Raw genomic sequence first — 24,106 nt, 5'->3', positions numbered from 1 at the left:
AATATATTAATGAGTATGTCCTCTATGGGTGTTGTACTATTTGTATAATTGCAGATATTAATGAAAAAGTTGGTGCATCTCAAACACTTCATGAATTTACATGTTTTAATCCCCATTCATCATTAATTATTCTCTTAATCTAAAGATTTCTGTCCAACAGCAGAAAACAAACTGTGACCAATCATGTTCCACAAATAGCAAATAATTAAAGTAAACAACTGACAACCAATCCATTGTCTGAATTATTTATTGAAACTATGCTGACCTCCTCTTGGGATATGAGTTGCTCCATGGTATCTGAGTGACTATAGAAATACTTTTAACTAAAATAGGTCTTTCCATGGGAGTTAGAGTAAAATGAAAGCTAAATGAGCTGCCATGGGATCTCTGAAATACTCCCACTAGAAACTTCAGAAGCTGAAAAGTGAATGTTAAGTGAATATATATTAAGTCACTGTCTTGAATAATAAAGGCAGGTAAATCTTTGAAGTTTACATCCATGAATAATATAATTAGCAAGGCCAGCCCACAGTTGGAAAGTATATTGCTACTGGAAAAGTGAACTTCCTGTTGCTTTAAGAGTTCTGAAAGTAATTAGGTAATGTGTTACTAGCCTAAGGCCACAGGATAAGTGGTCTCCCAGGAATACTCCTATAACCAGCATGGATGGTTAAAACTGTTGGTTAACCCTATTGTACTCTCCATTGAAAGGCTGTGAACTGTATGCCTTCTGTGGAGCCCTTTTTGGCATTACATCCATGATCACATTGATGGCAATCGCACTGGACAGATATTTTGTGATCACACGACCACTGGCCTCCATTGTGTTGATGTCCAAGAAGAAGGCTTTGATAATCCTTCTAGGAGTCTGGCTGTACTCTTTGGCTTGGAGCCTCCCACCCTTCTTTGGATGGAGTAAGTGAGATAGAATTCAAGTCTATTTTCTGATACCAGGAGAAAATGGGGGGATTAAAGAATGGTCTATTAGACACAAGGATGAATAAACAGAATTTACATATTAGGATGAAGTTTGAAGAAATCACTGTGAAGGAGATTGCTTATAGCTAATGAGTCTTAAGCAATTTAATCAGCAGAAAAGATTGCAGTGCACATATCCCATTTAATTATCTTACTTTGTCACTTTTGCAGGGAATCTCATTAGCATGCTGTATAAAAAACATATAAAATAAAGGGCAAAAAATAATGCAAAACAGGCTTCCCTAATAGTGCATAACCTTCTGCAATCAAGCAGAGTTGAACAATAAAAAGTAAAGGGGACAGATGAGCACAGTTTTTAAGTTTTCAAAATGATTTTCAGTGCTCAGAATGACAGCCTGTGGAACCTGAATTCCTCTATTTATACCTTAAAGCGGTACAGTATGGGCAGCAAGAGTGCAATTTTCCACACCCCTACAATGTGCCTCAACCCGATTAGCAGGGACCAATTCTAGAGGTAATAGTGTTGTTTACTCTCTATGCCCATTTAGCCCTTGACATCTTAACAAAGGATGACAAGTAGTAGTAATTAGGTAGCTGATTTGCTTGCACACGTTAATTTTGTGTGTGTAAATTGGTATGTGTTCGTATTTCACATCTTGACAAATTGAAAATTTGGCCCTTACTGTTGGCTCAGATAGCAGTATTTCTGTTTCTCTGTTAGAAACTAGACTAATACCATTAACTTGTTTCACTCAGGCCACCAACTTACAGTCAGCATTAACCTACAGTAGGATGAACTTGAACCTACCAGTTAATCGCCTAAGCGCCAACATTACCCACCCCTGGAGCAGGCCTGGTCCCCATTGGTGGGGCAAGGTAGGGTTAAATTGAGGTGAGAAAGTAGCACTTTCTCACTTGCCTACCAGGCTGTTGCAACAGGGTCAGACATTATTGAGTTATTTTTGTTATTCATTTTTTCTCCCCCCAAATGTGTAGCATGCATAGCTGGTAAATTCCAGCTGTTTAACATTATGGCTTTTAGCTTAATGAGAGAATTTCAAGAGAGTAATATGACAAATACTCTTAGATGAGAGAACCTTAATGTGATGAGGCAGAATAATTACTTGAAGGGTATTATAACTGCTGTCTTATAATTAGATTCTAATAGTATCCATCAGACTGAGTCTCATACAATAATGAGACATATCTGAGCATAGCACCTGGTGCAATATTTTCTAGACCTGGTTCCACAGAAGTTAGCATTAAAAATGCTGGCAATTAAATTAATGATTAAAAATAGGTTGGTGTTGAATTTGCTTTATTCTTTAACTGTCTGACACAGTTTCTCTAAGGAGAATATTTCTTATTTCAGGTAGGAATGTGCATGTGTTTTTTACATTTATTTCATGGCAAAATTAATTGGAATTGCACAGTAAACTTCTGTTGTCTGCACAATTTAAAAGAGCAGAGGTTAGTACAGTCAGTTTCGTTTCACTCCCAAGCAAGAGAGGTGATAATTTAAGAGAAAAATTGAGACATTTTAATGATTTTAGAAACATGGGTCTGATCCAAAGCCCAGTGAAGTTAATGGAATGAGTCCCATTGACTAAAGTGGGCTTTGGATCAGGTCTGAAGGCTGGAATGAAAAAGAATCATTATTTTATTAGTCTAAAGATTGGTTCATTAGATCTATTAAATTCTAAGAGCCTATAAAGCAGTGGAATCAGTAATGGTAAGAAGTGCTTTAAAACAAGAAACAGGTGCCCTTATTAACCATCTTCTCTCTACCAACAGAGCCAGGTTTGATCTTTTTCAAATCCCAGGGATATGCTGAATTCTTTTTCCACTTGTTCCTCCACAGAATGCCCAATAAAAATCTTTTCATGGCTCATGTGTTTTTTTCTTTCTCTCTTCCTAGGTGCTTATGTTCCTGAGGGTTTGTTGACTTCCTGTTCCTGGGACTACGTGACCTTTACCCCATCAGTCCGTGCCTATACAATGCTCCTCTTCTGCTTTGTCTTCTTCATTCCTCTGATTGCCATCATATACAGTTATGTCTTTATCTTCAAGGCTATCAAGAATGCCAATGAGTGAGTTGTCAATAGTCTAGGTTTTCATTCCTTGCTTGGGGGAGAGCCTTTGTTTTTATGGGTTTATATATATTGTTATATAAACCCCATAAAAACAAAGGCTCTCTCTCTATAAAAGGCTATATATATATATAAAACTTGCAACTCTATTTTAACAAGTTTTTTCCTTTAATGGAAATGGGTAAGAGACAAAACAGAATAGGAACAGACAGTGAATTTTCAACATGGCAAAAATGTTAAATGTGTGTGGAGCAGGGTGGTCTCAAGGTTTGGTACTTAGCCCGCATTGTTTAATACATTTACTAATGATTTGGGAAAAGGTATGAATAGAAAGGTGGGAAATCTAGCAGATGCTACAAAACTATTTAGGTTAGTCAAGTCTAGATAAAGTGTGAGGAACTTCAGAGAGGCCTAATAAAGCTAAGTGATTGTTCAGCACACAGGCATATTCAATGCCAGCTTCTTTGGTTTGCTTCAGCCACTTATGCCATGTGTACATGGCACAAAGTGGCCTTGAAACAGACAGGGATATCCAGTAGGGAATTTCCCTTGCATATGGGTCAACAGAAGGACTCTGAAAGGACTCCCCTGCAAAATGTCATCGGTCTACAAGTGAACAAGTGGAAGTTGGTTATGAACTCTTTGTTAAAAAAGGTGCAGTGATGCAAGATGTAATGTGTTAAACCAGCGATTCTCAACCGGGGGTTCGCGGGCCATTTCAGGGGATCTGCCAAGCAGGGCTGCTCAGAGCCCTGAGCCCCGGTATCCAATGCTTGGAGTCCCGAGCCCCAGCACTCTGGGGGACAGAAGCCCTGATCCCAGACACCCCACATGGCTGAAGCCCTGAGCTCCAGCACCCTTAACCCTGGCAGAAGCTGCCCAAGCCCTGAGCACCAGCAGAAGCTGCTCCTTTCAGCTGAAGCCCCAAGCCCGGGTGCCTCAAACCCCGGCAGAAGCCACTTGGAGGGCTGAAGTGCCAAGCCCTGGTGCCCCCCAGGTCTGAAGCAGTGGGGCTGAAGCCCTGAGACCTGGCACCCCGTGAGGCTGAAGCCCCGGCAGAAGCCACCCCACGGGGCTTAAGTCCCAAGCCACCACCCACCCCAAGGGGCAGAAGCCCCAAGTCCCCTGCCCTTTGAGCCAAAACCCTTAAGCCCTCCATCCCGTGGGGCTCCCAAGCCCCTCCCCAGCAGCCTTGAACCCCCCACCCAACATCTGAAGCCAGAGAGCCCTCCCACAAGCTGTGGAGTTTTTATAGCATGTTGGGAGGGCCTCCCAAAGAAAAACGGTTGAGAACCCTTGTGTTAAACGAAGTGCAACAATTTGCATCAGGAATATGTGAAATCAGAACTACTGGAGTATCAAACCAGGGCCCGATTCTGCCATATTAACTCTTGGTGAGCAGTACCTTACTACATGTTCAACCCCATTGATTTCAATGTATCTACTCACGTAACAGTGTGAGTAAGGGTGCCAAAATCTGGCCCTAAGAAGTAAATAAATAATTTTCTCCTTCCACAATTAGAGGTATCATGCAGATTAATCTGGGTACCTGAATAATCTGAAGCCTTATTTTGGAAACATATTCCTCACATAGCCCTCCATCCTGCTCCTGCTGAAGGTTTTGCCCCTGATTATTGTGAGCGGGAGAGGGCCTCTACTGTGGAAAAGCAATTACACATAATCTACATACATCATAGTATATTACCTTGGGGGAGAGGGGCTGGAGAGGGTTGGCATGATCTAGTTAAAGACCAGTCCTTTGTTCTATTTTGTTAAGTTGTTTGCTCAATTTCTCCCATATATTTTGCATTGTAATTATGGTTTATTTCCCTTAGGGCTGTTCAGAACATTGGTTCTGATGCTAATAAAGTATCTCAGAGACAGTATCAGAAGATGAAGAATGAATGGAAAATGGCCAAAATTGCCTTGATTGTCATCTTACTTTACATCATTTCCTGGTCACCATATTCTATTGTAGCTCTGGTGGCTTTTGCTGGGTAATTATGAATATATTAGCAAGAAAAACATCAGTGAGCCCAGAAGGTGTGAAATTGTAAAAGAAGCTAATTATGAAAGGCCAAGTAGTTGTCAACTTTAATGCTCAACAATGGAAATGGGAAACCTTCACATATTCAGAAGTAATCCTTTGTTACACATTTGGTAAACGGAGCACATGCTGGTTGTAATTTTTCTCAGTTTGATTTTTCAGCACAGAAAAGCTAATTATTGGCAATACATGAAATCATGCTAAATTAATTCTAAAATAAAGTTTCACAATGCTAAAATATTTGAACATGACCATATGGCTATTCCAGGTTGCAAAACAGATTCGTAACTTGTTTTGATTTATTTTCTCTGGGCCTGATTATCCACTCACTTACACTAGTCTGATGCAATAAATCCATTGGCTCCAGTGGAATTACCCCTCAATTACAACAGTGTAAGTGAGCTCAATATCAGGCCCTATAACTGGCATAACTGGCTTTAGTTCTTTTGGTGCTGCACTGAAAAGTAACAATGGATGACCTAACCTTAAATATATTTCAAAAAATCCTGGAGTATGTTGCGTTTTTACCTCCTATTTAACTGCCAGCATTTTATACAATCATTTTCAATAAAGACATAATGTCCATTAAAAAAAGTATCCATTAATATGGACTGGTTAAGAGCAAGGGATAAGCAGTCAGACTCCTTCCTGGGTTCTGTTCAGGCTCTGCCCCTGATTTAATGTGTGACACTGAACAAGTCACTTAACCACCCTGTCCTCCATCTACCTACTTCTAAATAGATTTAATATCTTAAAGCACTTTGATGTCCTCAGGTCAAAGACCCTATACAAGTGCAAAATAAAATAAATTAAAATTAATGATTATTAATTAAAAATTAATAGATTAATACTTGCTGGCAGGGTTCCCTCCCCACTCTGAACTCTGGGGTACAGATGTGGGGACCCCCATGAAAGACCCCCTAAACTTATATTCCACCAGCTTAGGTTAAAAACTTCCCCAAGGCACAAATTCCATTCCTCGTCCTTGGACGGTATTGATGCCACCACCAAATGATTTAAACAAACATTCAGAGAGGGGCCACTTGAAGCCCTATCCCCTGCAAAATATCTCCCCAAGCCCCTTCACCCCCTTTCCTGGGGAGGCTTGAGAATAATATACCAACCAATAGGTTAATAAAGTGAGCAAAATCCCTGGTTTTTAGGACACTGGAAATCAATCAGGTTCTTAAAAGAAGAATTTTATTAAAAAAAAAGTAAAAGAATCACATCTGCAAAATCAGGATGGAAGATAACTTTACAGGGTAAATAAAAAGATTTAAAACCCAGAGGATCCCCTCTGACTTTGCTTCCCAGTTACAAAACGGGAATAAAATTACCTCTTAGCATAGGGAAAATTCACAAGCTAAAACAAAAGATAATCTAACGCATTTCCTTGCTATTACTTACAATTTCTGTAATTTCAGATGTATCTTTTTAGGAGATGCTTTTTCCTGTTTGGTCGCACACAACAAAAGAGCACAAACCAAAACGTTCTCCCCTCCCCAGATTTGAAAGTATCTTCTTTCCCCCTTGGTCCTTCTGGTCAGGTGCCAATCAGGTTAATTGAACTGATTAACCCCTTAAAAGTAAGGGATTCTGTACCTCTGGCCAGGAGGGATTTATGTTACTGCATATATAAAGGTTGTTATCCTTCCCTTTATATTTATGACACTTGCACTAACCCACCACTGCCTCTTACTTATAATTTTCCAGTCATCTGATGAGAAATGTGCATCTGAAACTTAACAACCAATACAGGATAAAATTGACTGTGATAGAGTTTATGAGAACTGAGGCAGGAGTTACTGCAGACACTAGGAAGCAGAAAACTGCCTTTGTCCTCTCTGTCAACCTTTTCAGTTTGGGGCTATACCTTTTTGTTCCCCTTGGGAGCCACTGTGGCTTCTCAGGGATTAATAGACCAAGTCCCAAAGTCTTATGTTGACTTTACCTTGACAGCATTGTCACATACAGCATAGATTAGGAGACAGACCTAGAAACTGTGGCTACAGTCTTGCAGTCATTGAGGGTGGCTGGTCTGATAGATTAACAAAATGTACAATAGCAAAGAATGAAACCTAATAACTACAGTACATGCTGTGGGAGTGGAAGATTTAGCTAACATGATACAGGCTCAGTAGGACTGTTGCACTCCAGCCACCATGACACAGATGTTGTTTTTCCTGTGTCTGGCCAGCAATGACAGAAAGTTTGTGTCACCGTTTACCTCACTGAATGCACTATTGACTAATCTTACTAAAGCATCCGTCCCCTGAAAGGTTACTACGACCTTAAAATGGGAGACAGCATTCCAGGACATCCTGTGTCGCCAGCAAGTACTATGTTCTTCAAGGAATTCATCCTCTAGATCAATGTCCTAGGAGCAGGGGTAGGGGCCACCCTGTCTCAAGAACTGCAGGAAAAAGAACACACTGTGCTCTGGAAACTATCACCAGAAGTGAGTCTTAGGTTAGTGCTGGTAGGAATGCCTGCAGTCAGCTGCCCCATGAAGACACTCCAATATTATCTGCTGGGGACCCATTTCCATTTGGTCACATAACACACACTTCTCCGTTGGCTGAATGTGATGGAAAACTCCATTCCAAGGATGATGAGCTGCCTCCTTAGTCTGCAGCCCTGTTCCTTCTTGGTGCAGCAAAGCATTGGGGCACAACATAAAGCCACAGGCAACTTTCCCTGGGAGAGAGGGAAATGATTCTACAAAGTGTGCTGCTATTCCCACTGCTGAAGGAAAGACCCACTCAGGGTCTAGCTGATGCAAGTTGACCCTGCAATATTACTGATATTTAAGTGTAGGTTCCACTACTGACTTTATTTTTATCAAGACAACCTGAACAGGGCCTGACCTGGTCTGTTAAAGGGGTGGTACCAGCTAGCAGCACCACAGTCAGAACTTCCACCATCTCCTCTAAACATACATGTCAGGTGATGAAGATCCTGCAAACTCTCAATAAAACATAAAACCACCCTCCACTGCATGAGGATTCTTTGACTTTGGTTCCCAGCTTTCGGCAGATAAAGTCAAAGTGTAGGTGGGAAGCTGATTTATCAGGTACTCTTGTGTTAGCTGCTTTTCATGCAACACCCTCGTGCCTTATTCAGCACACCTGTTAAATGCCATATCAGTGCAGGTTATGCTACCTTAGCCCTTACAGCTCTTTTCTGACCAACTTACACCACCATTTGGGTCACTAATGAATTTAGCTCATAGACTCCAAAGGAACAGCACTTGCTTATTAAAGGCTGAACTTGTCCCATGGTCTTTACCCTACTGTAAACAATCTGGGATTAGCTTGTGGCCTGCTTAAGCCACAACCATGAGTAGAATATGGTACACAGCAGCACTTGTAAAGAGGAGCACCAAAGAGATTGTACCTCTCTGAAGCACAGTCTGGCATGATCCTTCAATAAAATGGGTATGAAATCTGTCCCATGCGCTAGGCTGAAAAAGAATGTTCCTTGACGGTATGTTGGTCCTGCTCCTTGCCCCTCTTATTTCATCCTACCCTCCTGGGAGAAGAGGAAGGGAGGGAGAGTGGCAGCAGTAAAAAGCAGTCCCTGCACTCTGTAACTAATTTTTGTTTTTTACTGTGTGCTGACTATGCAGTAAAAAATAATCACTTTGCATTTCTTTAGGTATTCCCATCTCCTGACACCCTTTATGAACACCGTACCAGCTGTGATTGCCAAAGCTTCTGCCATTCACAACCCCATCATTTATGCCATAACTCATCCCAAATACAGGTAAGGTTGCTCTCTTCAAACACAAATAACATAGCAAAGAAAACCAAATCTATCTCTGATACAACTTTCTCGGATTCACTGAAATCCCGTTGTATGCTAGTGCCTGAGCTGTGCTTCATCTGCTTGTTTTACCTTTATGCTGGGTTTTTTTACCTCTGCAAGTGTGCATGAAGCCAAAAAAGAAAACAGAAAAAGCAGTTCTAAATGCCCTATAAATGTCAGTGGAGTTTGTACTCCGAACAAATTACCGTGCAGATGGGAGCTAGAGACATTTATGGAAGGGTGATAGCTGTACTCATTGATCATCTGATAAAGGGTAGAGACCTTTCCTGGCTAAAAACAAGTTTTATGGTCTTTTGCTTTGAAATATTTCCTTGGGAGATGTACCCATTTGTCAATGTTGCAAATAGCAGTTTGTCAAGTTACCCAGACCAATGAGAGTTGGAGTTTGGTAAATGGCTCCATTTCTTTCATGTGTTGTGGGCTTCCCATTCCTCCTTCGCGCTTCCATTGTTCAGTCATCTAATAATTGTTTTTTAGTTGTAACATCCAGGTCAACCCCAGTTCAAGTTCAGATGAGGGACACGTGATGTGAACAAGCACAGCTAAGCCATGCAATATTGCTTCTCCCCTTTCAAAAGCATTCTGGGGACTCTGGGGATTCTGGGGTGGGGAAAAGAGCAGTGTAGTAAAAATGATCCCTTACCCGTCATCTAGAAAGAACAGTTTGCTTTAGAGTTTATACCACCACACCGATACTAAGTGAGCAGATGCCCAGGAGGAAGTTAGAATAGCTGCTTAAGGGGAGATTAAAATAATTCTCTATGTGGTAATTCTGCATAGTTCAGTTTAAAGGGCCAGAAGCTTTATTTTTATCCCAGTTCGTCTTTAAGCAGATAAAACATTTTAATAGCTGGTTTCAGTGAAAAAATTACATTTTAATATTCTTCTCCCCGCCCAGCAATATTAGTAGTAAATTCTGACTCAACAGAATGCTGTAAATCACTCATGTCTTGTTTCTTTAAAATTGTCTTGAAGAGAAGTTGCACACAAAGCAGTATCTGAAATCTGGGAAACTTTTCAGTCTTTGCAGCATGTGTCTGTCTGAATGAATTTCATGTTTATGGTGAGTGGCTTTTTGTGCTGGCAATTTTATTTAGGCAGAGGGAATTGACTGGTTGGTTCTATTTTGTATCCACTAGAATGGCCATTGCAAAGTATGTGCCGTGCCTTCGACCCCTGCTAAGAGTTTCTCGTAAAGACTCCAGGTCTTGCAGCAGGTATCTCTCAACCAGACGATTCACTATTACCAGCCAGTCTGAGATAAGTGAACTGCAGAAAGGAAAGAGACGGATATCCTCTCTCTCAGACAGTGAATCAGTAAGGAAAACCCTTCAGATATGTTTATTTTGAAAAAGCAAGTAAATAATTTTCATACAGCATCCTTCGAAGTGGTAGGTAGATTAGATGGAAAGATGCATTGTGGAGCTAGGTACAGAGGCTCTCTGAGGGGGTTAATTGGGGATAAAGCAGAATTTAAAAAAGGAAGTTAAAGTTTAAAAGCAGGATGCAAATAACATTGATATTCTTACAGGTTTGTGTCACTCATGGGAGAATGGACAGATGCACTAATTGGAAGACAAAAAGTGAATGGGACTTAGTGTGTGGTGCTTCAATGACCACAGATCTGGAACTTGGATACTTAAAAGTGAAATTGCAGTCCCCAAGTAGTGCTTGGAGGGAGGCAAGGTTGTAAAGAAAGAGCCAATGCGCTTTCTGAATGTGAAATGGGCTGCATTTAGAAACAGATTATTTGGCAGATTTAGACAGATCAACAAAATCCATCACAGAACTATTTTTCCAGAAGATCTCAAAAGCTTGCTGCTGCTGCCAAACTAAGTATTGCGAAATGTTGTTTCTGCATGGTAGCCGGAAGCAGGTCAGATTTCTGGAGTCCACATCTCTTTCTAGGTTATTAATGGCACATTAGTGTTCTATTTTCAACCATTTTTATGATTCCTAAAATGGAAAAATGCCATTATGTTCTATGTGAGTGTTCATGTTTTCAAGTTAATATCCTTTCAGATGATGTAGTCAAGCTCTGAATTCTGACAGTTACTTTTAACTGTGATTTTTTCCAACTTTTTTTTAATGTTATACTTCTGACTTATCAAGCCAATCAAAATTAAACCCATCAGGCTAAAAGACATTGTTCAACTTGAATGTTTTGAAATTCACTAACAGTTTCTGACAAAACACCCTTTAAATGATGTATCTTGAATTTTTAAAAAAGAAATAATCCTTCAAAACTATTAGTACGCTCTCCCTCTCCCCTTCTCTACTACCCTGCTGATATAAGGATTTTTCAGCAAGGGAGAAATCTAAGGCCCTCATTCTGCAACCGGATTTGCCCAATCAGACACTTGCAGTCATGTAGATTGAAGCCTGGCTACACAGGGAAAATAGTGAAACTGACAAACTGCTGTCAAATTCTCAAAGTATATAAATGTTAAAAAGTTGAATTTTTTTCCTAGCTAACTTCTATCAGGCATCAGTAACCTTAGGTCTGCTTTGGAACTACAGTAGATACAAAATTAAACCTGTCAAACAGAAATGTTATTTTCCCCCCCCCCTCCCCCCCCTCCCTGCTGTGTCCTTTAAATTGTTAAGTTGAACACATCACACCCCGATTTCATTAGGAATTCTGACTCATCACTAATTTAGTAGGAAGTTGAAGTTTGTCACACATACCCTTCTCTAAATACTGAAGTTCAAGGGGAAAGCAGGTATGACTTTAAGACAGAATTTGGCTAAATGTTGTTTTTGACAAGTTTTTCCTTGATTAATATGTTTGATCATCACATGCAATTCCATGAAACCAGGAGTTTCCTTTCCCTAGACATGTACAATACAAAAAGGCAGAGCAAAGACATATTTTGTGCCAAGGTTGGTCAGTCAAGTTATAACTGGCTCTAATTTAGCACCCCCACAAGCAGTTAAATTCTCTATCTACAACTTAGTTGCACTCAAAAGAGTGCAATTTTTTTTCATGCCTTTGAAAAATCTCAAGGAAAATAATTTCCAAACAGATCTTTGCAGTAGAAAGTGGCCAAGTACAGCAGTACAAGAAGAGACTGGCTTTACAAAACAGAACTGTAACTCATTTTATAGCCAACTGATCCAATGCAGGTGGTGATAATTAAATCCATTGTATATGTAAAATGTGAACTATAGAATGTGTGATGTTTCACCATTAGGGTGAAAACAGAACAAAACTGGTGACAGATCCAAAAAGGCATTGAAGCAAGTTCAGCCCCGTCGGAAGCAGATGCAAATTCTGTTGAAGTCAACAGAATCATTACAGGGCTGACCTTCCTCTAGATGAGTCTGTATCCTTTTGATAAAAACTTATATCAAGGTTTTTATGCAATTTTGAACAATGGCCCCATGAAAAGGTCTCTTATGTGTCTACTCTTTTTTATTCTAACATGTACCAATTTAAAAGGACATTGTCAAGATATTTTAAAACATATTTTTTGACAATTGCTTATAACAACTTCCTTGAGTTTGGGAGTGAAATCTGTGTCCTAACTAGTGTTACCCTTTATTAATATTTGGTTTGTTGTTGTAGGGCTACTCACTGCTTATGAATATTTGCTATACACACTTTTCTTTCTTTGTTTTACACTCTCTCTTGTGCTCTCTCGCTCTCCCAATATAAGGAACAATTAGAGCGGATAGAAAACACGAATTTCTGTCTGGTAGGAAATTCTGATATTTTGACACTTTTTTAAAAAAATCAAATCTTTTCACTGAATGAAAAACTCCAAAACATTTTCCAGTAGTGAAATGTCAAAACATTTTGATTGACCTTAATCTCTGCTTCCACTTGAGCTGCTGTGATGCCTCATGGGAGTTGTAATTCTGCGTCTCTCATGTCCCCATTCTTCCCAGAGGGTGCTGCTTCCTGGCTGGACTACATTTCTCCACTCCCACACCATGGAAGTTTCAAAAAAACTGATAGGAAAACTTGATCAAAATTTTTCAACCAGCCCTAGAAAAATATGTAGACCAAGTTTTAGGCTTTCCAACCTTTACAGTGTTGTTTGCACTAATCTAAAACTTTTTGGGTGTATGATGTTGTGTATAATCAGCTATCTTCTTTGAAATATCTTTCTTATAGTCTTTCCCCTTTATGAACCATGTCCATGTAAAATGTAACTTCATGTTATTGGCCAGAGTAACTGAACCCAAAGGCAACCTAAAGTGCTTGTTTCCGATGTATTCATTGCAGGGCTGGACTGATACAGAAGCTGATGTCGTTAGTGTGATCTCCAGACCAGTCAGTAAACAGCTTTCCTATGAAACTGGCAAATACGCTGTTGAAACCAGTGACACAAAAGCCAAATCTAAACCGAAAAGCCATGATTCTGGGATTTTTGAGAAGGTAATAAATGCTGTGCACCATCCAAGCCCTCAAACAACCAATGAGTTAACAAATCTGCACATTTTTTCATAATTAGAATAAAGTCATAGAAAGGTAGGGCTGGAAGGAACCTCAAGAAATGATCAAGTCCAGCCCCCTGCACTGAGGCAGGACCTGGTAAACCTGGACCATCCCTCACAAGTATTTGTCTAACCTGTTCTTAAATGTCCAATGATGGAGATGCCACAACTTCCCTTGGAAGCATAGGTAATAACACCATGGGATGCTCTGGGGAGGGAGCACCCACAGGAAAAAAATAGTGGGTGCTCAGCACCCACCAGCAGCCCCACGGATCAGCTCCTCCTCCTCCCTCTCAGCGCCTTCCACCTGCTGCGATCAGCTGTTCAGGGGTGTACAGGAGGCGTTGGGGGAGAGGGGAAGGAGCAGGGGCAGGAAGAGGGGGAAAGGGGTAGAATGGGGTGGGAAGAGGGAGAGCAGAATGGGTGCAGTAAGAGGCGGCGTGTGGGTGGGAGCTTGGGGGAAGGTGTAGAGTGGGGGCGAGGCCTGGGGCCGAGTGGAGGTCCAGCACCCCCGGGAAAATCACAAAGTTGGCACCTCTGCTTGGAAGCCTATTCCAGATCTTAATTATTCTTATAGTTAGTTTTTCCTAATATTTAACCTAAACCTCCCTTGCTGAAGATAAAGCCCCTTACTTCCTGTCCTACCTTTAGTGGACATGAAAAACAATTGATCCCCATCCTCTTTATAACAGACCTTAACATATTTGAAGATTATTATTAGGTCTCCCCTCATTCTTTTCTCAAGATTAAACATGCCCAGATTTTTTAACCTTTCTTCATAGGGGAAGTTTTCTAAACCTTTTATCATTTTTGTTGCTCTCCTCCGGACTCTCCAGTTTGGCCAGATCGTTCCTGCAATGTGGCACCCAGAAATGGACATAATACTCCAGCTGAGGCCTGACCATTGCCGAGTAGAGCAGGACAATTACCTCCTGTGTCTTGCCTATGACACTCCTGTAATATACCCCAGAATGATGATAGCCTTTTTTGCAACTGCATCACATTGTTGACTCATATTCCATTTGTGATTCACTATAACCCCCCGTTCTTTTCAGCACTACTGCAACCTAGAAAGTTATTCCTCAGTTTGTAGTTGTGCATTCGATTTTTTCCTTTCTAAGTATAGTACTTTGCATTTATCTTTATTGAATATCATCTTAATTTCAGTAATGAGGGTTCCTACATAGTGGGGGAAAATAACCCTGAGGGTTAACTTTATGTGGTTAAAACACTTTACAGCTTGCAGTGATATGAATGTGATGAGTAATGACCTTGAGGTTGTAAAAGGTCCTCAGCTTTCTATTTTCAGCACTGGTTCATTTTCCAGTTGTCTTTGTTACATTTGCAAGGGGCAGAGGAGGCAGGATGTTTGTTCTTTGCTTCTGAACGTCTTGTATTTTTGTTTTTAAACTGTCATTTGTTGCTTATTCATCATGTGTTCTGCAGTGTCTAAATTACTTATCATGAACACACTTTTTTATGCTCTGTAGTCATATACTGTAACTAATTAACTGAGATGGTGGCTAGAAATACAAAATAACACTGACCTTTGTAGTTCACTATATTTCAATCCTCCGGTTTCCTCCCCCGCCATTCCCCCTTCTTCTATTTCACATGCCACTTGGTGTAGAATATTGTGACATGCCTGTGTGTCATGTATGGGCTTTTTTTCTCATTTATCTTTTAGACTTCTGAAGATGCCGATGACATTTCCATGGTGGAGCTGAATGTCAGAGAGTGCAGTTCCTCTCCTGTTGTAAGTATTATTTTAGTATTTGTCAGGAGTTGAACTGAGGAAAGAAAGCAGTGATTTTTTTCTAATCTCTGAACACAGACTAAGCTCTGCCCCCCACTGTTGACTGTGCAAGATATGATCATAAGTAAGGATGTGAGTTTGTCACAGCGGTCACAGATTCCATGACTTTCCGTGACTTCTGCAGTGGCTGGTGCACCTGGCCCGGGGGCAGCTCAGGTAGCCCCTGCAGCAGTCGCACCGACCAATGCTGGAGCAGACTCGGGCCACTGCTCTCCCTTCCTCCAGCAACAGCAGGAGTTTGGGTGTGGGAGGGGGAAGGGGGTTAGGGCCTGGGACAGGGTGAGGCAGAATCTGTGCTGCGCTTACCTCAGAGGGCTCCCTGGAAGCAGCAACATCCCCCTTACTCAGCTCCTAGGCGGAGGCATGGCCAGGCAGCTCCGCACGCTGCCTCCACCTGCAGGCACCGCCTCTGCAGCTCCCACTGGCCGCGGTTCCTGGCCAGTGGGACCTGTGAAGCCGGTGCTCTGGGCGGAGGCAGCGCGCAGAGCTGCCTAGGAGCTGAGTGAGGAGGATGTCCCCACTCCCAGGGAGGAGCGGAGCCAGGTAGGGAGCCTGCCAGCCCTGCCCACCCCAGCACCACAGGAAACTGGGCCGTGCACTGCTGCCCACCACCCCCAGCACCAGTGGGGGTCCTGGCCAGGCTGCGCGCCGCTGCCCCCCCAGCACCTGTGGTGCCCCTGGGCCACACCCCAGCACCCACAGGGTGCCCCCCCCAATTTAGTCAGGGGTATATAGTAGAAGTAATGGACCCCACTGGGCTCCTCACTAGTGCTTAGAAGCCCTTTGTGCTAGGTTCTGTATGAACACATATTGTAGCAAGATGAGAGGTTCCTGCTCCAAATAACTTAGTCTAAAATACTAAACAACTAAGCTAATTGTAAAATAGTTTGTTAATTAAATGTTAAACAGGATTGCTGTTGGACTATCAATTGAAGATAAAGTATACTATATAAGCCTTAATTATATCTTGAAACAAGTAAGATGAATGAGGAAGAAAAGAGTTCTCCTGATGAACTTTTAAGTGGAAATCATGACTCTAAAACTTGACTGTGCCCTTACTGCTGTCCGAGCCATAAAGTGTCAGCAAGAGTGCAAAGGAAAACAGAAGGAGGATCCTCAACTCATAAAAACCCTAGAAAATGTTATAGAAAATATATCTTTGCTTGCCTCTTAGATTATTTAAGCAAAAATTGAAAAAAATTCATATTCTACAACAGTTAATGCTGTATTTGGGGTCATAATTGTAGCATACTATGACAGGTTTTGCAAGGGCAGTTTTGAAACATCAGGTGCTTATCTTTTTTCCTATCCAAGATGGATCATGCTGGAGAAAGGAAATGGTATGCAAGAGATTTATTTACTCTCATGCATTTAAGATAAGGGCATAGTAGTCCTGTTGTGTCTTTTTCTTTAATAACAGACACTTCCTTTCCAACCCCCATTAAGAAAGAAAAAAATATTTTCTGACTCTTGTTTTGTAGAGGATTTGCTTTGGAGTAAGGTGTTTCTTCCTACAAAAAGTCAATATTCCACAGTCACTGAATATTGCTGTCGAAAAGAAAGCTGTTAACCTTTTGTTACTCTTTGTGTAGGCCCTGCCATCTATAACCTATAGCCTTGAGGAAATCCAAGTAAGTGTTTTTCGGGGCAGGGGGAGAGGGGGGTTTGTGTGTGATTTTTTTATATACTTTTACAACTTGGGAGAGCACCACCCTTTTGAGCAATCCCATACTAACGTATTCTTATCTGATGACGATGCTGTGGCACAGCGATAATTTTTTAACACATCCCATGAGTGGATTAACTCTAATCCATCTGCCCTAAATCCAGCTAGATGAAAAAAAAAAAAGAGAGAAGAATTATTGGCAGAAATCAGCATTTGAGTGTGAATCTGTGTTATCTTTAGACTGCACTGTGAATGCTAACACACGTGCCTGAAATAGATCTTTTCATAGTTAGTAGTAAGCTTTACTATTCTCTCTACAGCTTTATGAAGATATCATTCCAACACACTCCTTTTCTTGGTCCTTCACTAGTATCATCCAGTATTTTCCATTGCTGAATTAATTCTATTCACCTTTCCACTGTTTCCTCTCTTAATTCACTATTTACTTCACTATTTGGTGTCTCATTTCAAGGCCTCCATGCTGTGGTTCACTTTGGTCTATCTTTTATCATCTCTAACCCTGATAATGCCTCATCAATTGCCATCTGATTTGATTAGATTTTTGGAGGGAAGTAACCATCTATTTTCTGGAATTCATGTGTACTTCTAGCTTTACCAGATCCTTACGCTGGCTTCCTTGCACTATTGTTCACAGAGGCATGTGCTATTATTAACCCGAACCTTCATCAGAGTACTGGGGAGTGTGCCTGAAGTATCAAAGTGTTAAGGAATGTAAGCGCTGTGCTTTGGTATATTAGTTTGTTTAGTAAGATATTTCTCAGAAGTGACTCCTGGGATACATCAAAAAAGTTTCTAGGTCAAATTCTTTCCCATTCCTATAAGATTTGTTTTGGTTTAGCAGTGGTGATTGTCAGAGTGCTTGTCCAAATGTTTGTCACTTTCCCCTTTAGTGGACTGTTGCAATCTGATCATCTTGCAGACAACTGTGTTTTACATTTCTCTTAAATCCTTGCATGCTTAAGACAGGTGAGGGCCTGAATGGCACTGGACTACGAAAAGGAGACTCTCACTCTAGACCGTCTGCAACCCAGATACCCAGCATTATAATAACATACAGCAACGTCCAGGGAATGGAACAGCCTTCTGAATACAGCTCTGACTTCAGGTTCCCTAAGAATAGTAGCCACAGCCAGGATAAGGACTACAGTAGCCAACCAGACAGACTGTACCAGGGTGTTGCCTTAGCCAGTATCTCAGGAGAAACCACAGATCAACTGAGCGCAGAAGACCTTCCAAAACTGCTCTGATCCACGGAAAGCCACCATTCCTACAGTGACCCAACACGAGATAAGCCAAGGGTAAAAAGAAGACACTGAAGCAGCATCTGAGCTCTCTCCAGTGGTTGGTTTCCTGTTCTAGCTCGTATGTTAGAACAAGTATATTATTTCTCCACAATCTAGATCATGAAATTACACTTTTCACTCAGATTTCACTCTGTTCAGGAATTAGCAACTATTGCGTGAACACCACCTTCAGTTACAGTATATGCAGGCTTCATGATAAGACTTCATTCTGTGGGGTTAAGATTCAGATAATGGTCTTTGTTCATTGCCAGATCTCAGCCACAGTTACTATACCAGAAAGAAACACTTTTAGAAGGTAAATTATAGAGTTGAGAGTATTTGGGAAAACGTACAGTACCTGGTGGAGAAGGTTTCTTATTTTTGTTAAAGCTCTCTAAGTAGACCATGTTTAAGTGCAATATCAGTGCTCCACTCCCTTCTTAGTTCCATGCTTTTTCTCAAGCTCTTGTATGGTTTTGTTAAAAAGCAATGCACTTAAAAAGCAGTTTGAGGTCTAAGATCATTGTCCTTATCTCAAGGAAGGGAAATCATTTTCAAGTGTGGCCCATGCTCTCCTTCCCTCCTGTCTTCCTTCTGTGTCAGTTATTAAGTGACCAGTCCAATCCTGGCTCAGCTCACTTGCCCCAGAACAATATGAAAGATTCTGGAAGCTAATGAGCTTCAGTCACCATGTTTCAAGGCTGAGGAAGCTGTAATTAAATGTCTTATTGGTAAAGAGCTGCTGCTGGCTCAGAAAGGTACTCTATTAAGAAACTCTTTCAAAATTAACTTAGAGCTCAACGCATTCTGGTTCTGATTTTTCTATTATGAGGGGAAAGGAGGGTTTGACACCACCACCCCAGGCACCCACAAAACATGGAATCCCCATTACCTCAGCATTTAACCATGCTTCTTACCTCTTCTGGACAGCAACAGTCAGGGCCTCCTTCAACTGTAGCTATCCCGGCTACTCAACACATGTGAGTGTGTGTGGGTGTGTGTGTCTCTCTCTCAGCACACAGGAGGAAAATAGCTGTCTGTAGTAATAATTTATGCTGGCCTTCCCCTGTAGATCTTTCTAGGGTATCAGGTAAAGGGGTAGAATCCAGATGAAATCTATGGAGTCAGTATTCTGAGAAGACTTAGGCCTGGTCTACACTGCAGAGTTACATTGACAGAAGGCAGCTTATGTTGACCTAACTCTGTGAGCATCAACACTAAAATGTAGCTCCCACTGATGTAAGTCACCTACTACATTGACTTAATAATTCCACCTCCACAAAAGGCATAGCACTTAAGTTGATATAGGTAGGGCAACAAAGGGTCAATGTAGACACTGCATTACTTACATTGCCTGTTAGCTATCAGCCCCAAGGCCGGGTGGTGGTGGTAGTGGCTCCAGCTGTGAGCCCCATGCAGGGCTCACAGCTTGGGCTGTCAACCCCCAGCAGCAGGGCTCCAGCTGAGGACGCACACCACCAACGGCGGGAGGGAGGTGGGGAATAGTATGGACATGAAAAACCTCAGTAATTAAGTCGACTAACTAAGGTCGACTTCATTTTGTAGTGTAGTGTTGCCCTTAGATAGGTGGGGAAAGCATTCTGCAGAGATGGTACTTATATTTTGAGCACCACCAAGCCTGGATCTGTGAGGGCTGATTCCCCTTTGAGCACATTGGTGGCAAAAAACAAAGTGGGTTTTATTTACTTTAATGCCTCTTTACACCAATCTGGTACCATAAAGGGCCTTAAAGTGACTGTAAATGTAATTCCAGAGTGGTGTAAAGAGGCCTCAGTGTAAATGATGTAAATGTAAATGTAATGTAAACCAGGTCCTAGGAATGTTGATTTGAAACAAACCTTTTGAGATTTGCTCATCTCTAATTATAACCTGTGTTTGTGACATGACCATAACTTCTGCAGTAGCTAAGTGTGACATCACAGATAGGACTGTGAATTCAGGAAGGGAACAAACTGCAGGAGGAAATAAACTATTCAGAAACCAAGATGTTTTCATGTAAATGAAATAAAAGGAATTTAGAGATGGAAAAGATCTATCATAACTCCTTCACCATTAACTTGCCTGGGCAGGATATTGTCCCCAGATACAGCACATAACAGATATTAAATTGATAGAACAGATACTGTTAGTTATAAAGAACAGGGAAAGAGGTGAAAAAAGGATATTGTATCTTAACAAAAGGTGTGTTGGAAAATTCCCATCAACTATAAACAGTTCTTTAAGAGCTATTATTCACGCTATAAAAAATATTTTAAACACAGAGGGTCTGATTCACCCCTTCCTTCCCACTTGTGTAGCCATTTGCTTTTGTACAAAATAAGTGTCAAATGCTACCAGATGATTATGCTCCACTCACACTGGTGGGAGTTTTGCACCCACTTCTTATAGGTGTAAATTAGGTGCAAAGCAATGGTGAAATCATGCACAGAGTCTATTAAGAAAATGTTCAAAGCTCATATACATTCTATTGTGTATTAATAAGAGACATGAGAATACACTATGTGTCACTAAAACTATCCTCATCACTTGTTATGATTTTATTCCTCTGTAACATACTTGGAGATAATACTCCGAACTGTACTGCATTGCCTGCTGCTCTGGTCAAACTTTGCTTACAGAATATTTAAAAGAATACCTCCATGACTGGGAAAGCCTTCTGAATCTGCAGCATGTTGTTCTCCATTTCCTTCTTCTCAGCATGTACCAGAGATTATTCTGCATCTATAAAAAAAAAAATTACAGCTCTTAGCACTTGTCTGCTTACAAAGACATTGAAATGTGTGTATTAATTAGTGAAGAGTGAAGCATTAGTGAAGCATTTCAAGTCTCTTCTGTAAAGTCTTGTGTCCATGAAATCCAGTCCAGCTACCCCACCTCTCCCAAAACTATGGAAATCATTCATGGCATAGACTAGTAAATTAACTTCATCTATCTTCCCCTGTCAAGAATGCTGTAATCCCCACCAGCATTTGTAATAAATAAATAATTAGTTCACATTTCATCTAATTTTAGTGGCTTTATTTTGTCCCCTATCCCTGACTTACCAGCCACTCTTTTTGCTTTACTGTCTCTTTATACTTCCTTAAAGTGGACGACCAACTGGATTAAAATGAGTTAGGACCGAGATGATTTGTGTTTCAGTGAAAGTTGGCTGCCCAGTGTGATTTCCACTGGAAAGTGGACCTGTTGTTTTACACATGTGCATGTGTGTGTTTCAGAGATTGGGATGTAAAACAGAACTATAATGAGGCAGAAGCACTTCCCTTTGGACTTTTGTGCTGTAACAGGTATTCTGAGGCCAATCTATTGTCAAGGAAATCTGTGGGTTGTGCTATGAGTTAGAGTTAATTCATGCATGACTTTGCACCTCCAAAGAGTTGAGTTCAAATTCTGGCTTAGGTCCCAAGTGAAAATGTGTTTGATGGTTTCTTCTATTCATGCACAGCACAAAATCACTATGCAATCTGTTACAATTCATCATGACTGGCAGTTCCCACTAAGGAGAGCCTGAGGACTGGAAAAGCAGGAGGCTGTTGCAGGTCAGGACTGAAGTGCATTTGCACAGCTTCAGAAGATGCTTACGGGCAGACAACCGGCACTGTAGTCAGTTGTAGCCCAGATTCTTAGTCCCTTGCTCTCACGGACTACATACTCACTTTCCTTAAAAAAAATACCTAGCTATTATTATTATGGAAACTGTTTTGCAACCACTACTGTAATGAGGGCTGCAGCAACTGCTGTAATTAACAAACTGTTACATTATTATTTTGGTGGCTGGCCACAAATATCTCAGTGGTGGTCTTTGAACAAGCGCAAGGGTTCAATGTAATAGGGATCCTAGTACTAGCAGCCTTCTGTTAGAAATAGGCTTATATAAAAGAAACTCTAAAATAAGAAATGTATTAATTCCCTTAATTTTTCTATTACTATTTCTATGTGAAGCTCTTAGTCGAGGGCTTTATGTTAGCATATCTATATTCTTGTAAATACTGTGGCTTAAATATATCACTGGTAATTCCATTCAAGTCAATGAAGTTTCTCCAGAAGTGAATTTGTCCCTGAGATTCCACTATGCTGTGTTAGAATTACAGTCCGGCCTTGTTTACACTAGGAAAATCTTTCTTCAGTGGTTCAGCTCCAATAGTTCTGCCAATGGTAAGGGTTCTAGTATAGAACCACTGCAGAATTTCTTAGAGCTATGTCCTTTAAGAAGGTAGGTGGCTACCTTCTTAAAGGAGTGCACCTCTACAGAAAGGCTCATATGTCTTCCAAGTGTAGATGCTCCCTGACTGTGTATATACAGGTGAGGCTCCCGTGATACTTGCCATATGTGCTGGCATTATTGTTGGGTGGCAGATCCTCACTCACTTATTGGCTATAATTTTGGCACCAGTATTGTGGGGATCTTTCTGCCCTTGCACAGCCAGTGCATCAGTGGTTGAGACTGAGGAGAGAAATTCAACCCCCAGATGCGGCAAACTTTGTTTCAGTTTTTAAAGCAAACAGCACATAGACATTAAGTGTTGAACATTTCTGTGCTCGCTCTCGGGAGAAGCACAAAGATGGCAGCTGTGAATGGTCTCTAATTGAGAAGGTTGGGATGAGGGGGAATGCCTTCTTATGCCCTCCCCTTGGTTGGGCACCTGTGCTGTGGCTGGCCATAAGCTATCTTTGATCAGACAAACACAGAAACTGACAACAGAAAGGGAAGGGATCAGGTTCAAGGTAATCACTGGATAAAAAGATGCAAAATGAATGCTGTCTATGAAGCATATTTGGGCCTGATCCAAAATCTGTTTGAGTTGATGGAAAGACTCCTGTTGACTTCACTTGGTTAAGAATTAGGCCCTAAATGTGTTTGTAAAACCTAAGCAAACAGAGTGATCTTACACTCAGCTTTAATTTTGACAATCTCCTTGCTTTGGTCTGGATCTCACACAAAATTAACATGTAGGTAAAAGCTGATATTGTGTCTTATTACCACTGTTTGTTATGGATTGGGATGTGATCTTTTGTTTGTTTGTTAAAATTTATCATAAGGAAAAATTGATTTGCAATAACATAACAAGTCGTAGAAACTTCTGAAAAACAGAGGAGTTCATGTTGTGAAACAAACCCACACAGCAGAAGACAGGAACTTCACAATTACAAATGAAATTCCTGTTACTTTACAAAACCAGCTTCCACTGGGTAAATTTAAGCCAGGCTCTTCTTTGTACCTACATTCTGGAATTGTCCGGTAGTTGTGGGATTGTTTCACAATGATAAGGTTCTTTTCATGCAAACTTTATTATGTGAATCTGCCTTTTCCTACATGTAATTTGTGGGCTGATGATCAATAGTGTCATGATTTCAGTAAATAACTATATATGTGTATATATAATTGCTTAATAAAATATGTAAACTTGATGCGTAGTTATGTAAAAAATCATTAGGAACCCGTGCTGAAAAATTATATGCATTAAATATATAGTTCTGACTGTGGACTCTGTGCATGGAAAATGAAAGCTGCCTAGTTCTGAGAGAGAGAACAGATGGAGTTTAAAAGATATGTAAAATGTGAATTTTTGTTTGGTAACTGAGGCTGCACCATTGTGTAGCACAAAATCCATCATGCATAACTTCATAAGGGACATTTCATTACAGTAATGGTTAGTCATGTGGCAGTTTCAAACATTTTGTTGCAATCACTGTATATTTTTCAGTGTTTAGAGCAGGGGTGGGCAAACTTTTTGGCCTGAGGGCCACATCGGGGTTGCGAAACTGTACGGAGGGCTGGGCTGGGTAGGGAAAGCTGTGCCTCTCCAAACAGCCTGGTCCCCACCCCCTATCTGCCCCTCCCACTTCCCGCCCCCTGACTGCCCCCCTCAGAACTCCCAACCCATCCAACCCCCTTGACGCTTCCTGTCCCCTCCTGGGACCCCTGCCCCTGCCCGCCCCCTGGCACCGCAC

The 24,106-nt window shown here is 41.1% G+C and overlaps 1 protein-coding gene across 1 annotated transcript in view; it reads left to right on the top strand.

Moving 5' to 3' along the window:
* Positions 1-23,562, top strand: part of OPN4 (opsin 4) — a 42,109-nt gene extending 18,547 nt beyond the window's left edge. Inside the window, exons 4-12 of the mRNA XM_043552053.1 lie at positions 712-915; positions 2,858-3,029; positions 4,865-5,026; positions 8,734-8,841; positions 10,044-10,221; positions 13,136-13,288; positions 15,035-15,103; positions 16,756-16,794; positions 17,813-23,562. Of these exons, the coding sequence (XP_043407988.1) occupies positions 712-915; positions 2,858-3,029; positions 4,865-5,026; positions 8,734-8,841; positions 10,044-10,221; positions 13,136-13,288; positions 15,035-15,103; positions 16,756-16,794; positions 17,813-18,097 (1,370 nt within the window). The 3' untranslated portion in view covers positions 18,098-23,562. The remainder of the gene's footprint in view (positions 1-711; positions 916-2,857; positions 3,030-4,864; positions 5,027-8,733; positions 8,842-10,043; positions 10,222-13,135; positions 13,289-15,034; positions 15,104-16,755; positions 16,795-17,812) is intronic.
* The last annotated feature ends 544 nt before the right edge of the window (positions 23,563-24,106 follow it).

The sequence above is a fragment of the Chelonia mydas genome, chromosome 7 (assembly GCF_015237465.2).
Source record: "Chelonia mydas isolate rCheMyd1 chromosome 7, rCheMyd1.pri.v2, whole genome shotgun sequence".
Lineage (NCBI taxonomy): Eukaryota > Metazoa > Chordata > Testudines > Cheloniidae > Chelonia > Chelonia mydas.
This window is presented reverse-complemented; position numbering and strand designations above follow the sequence as displayed.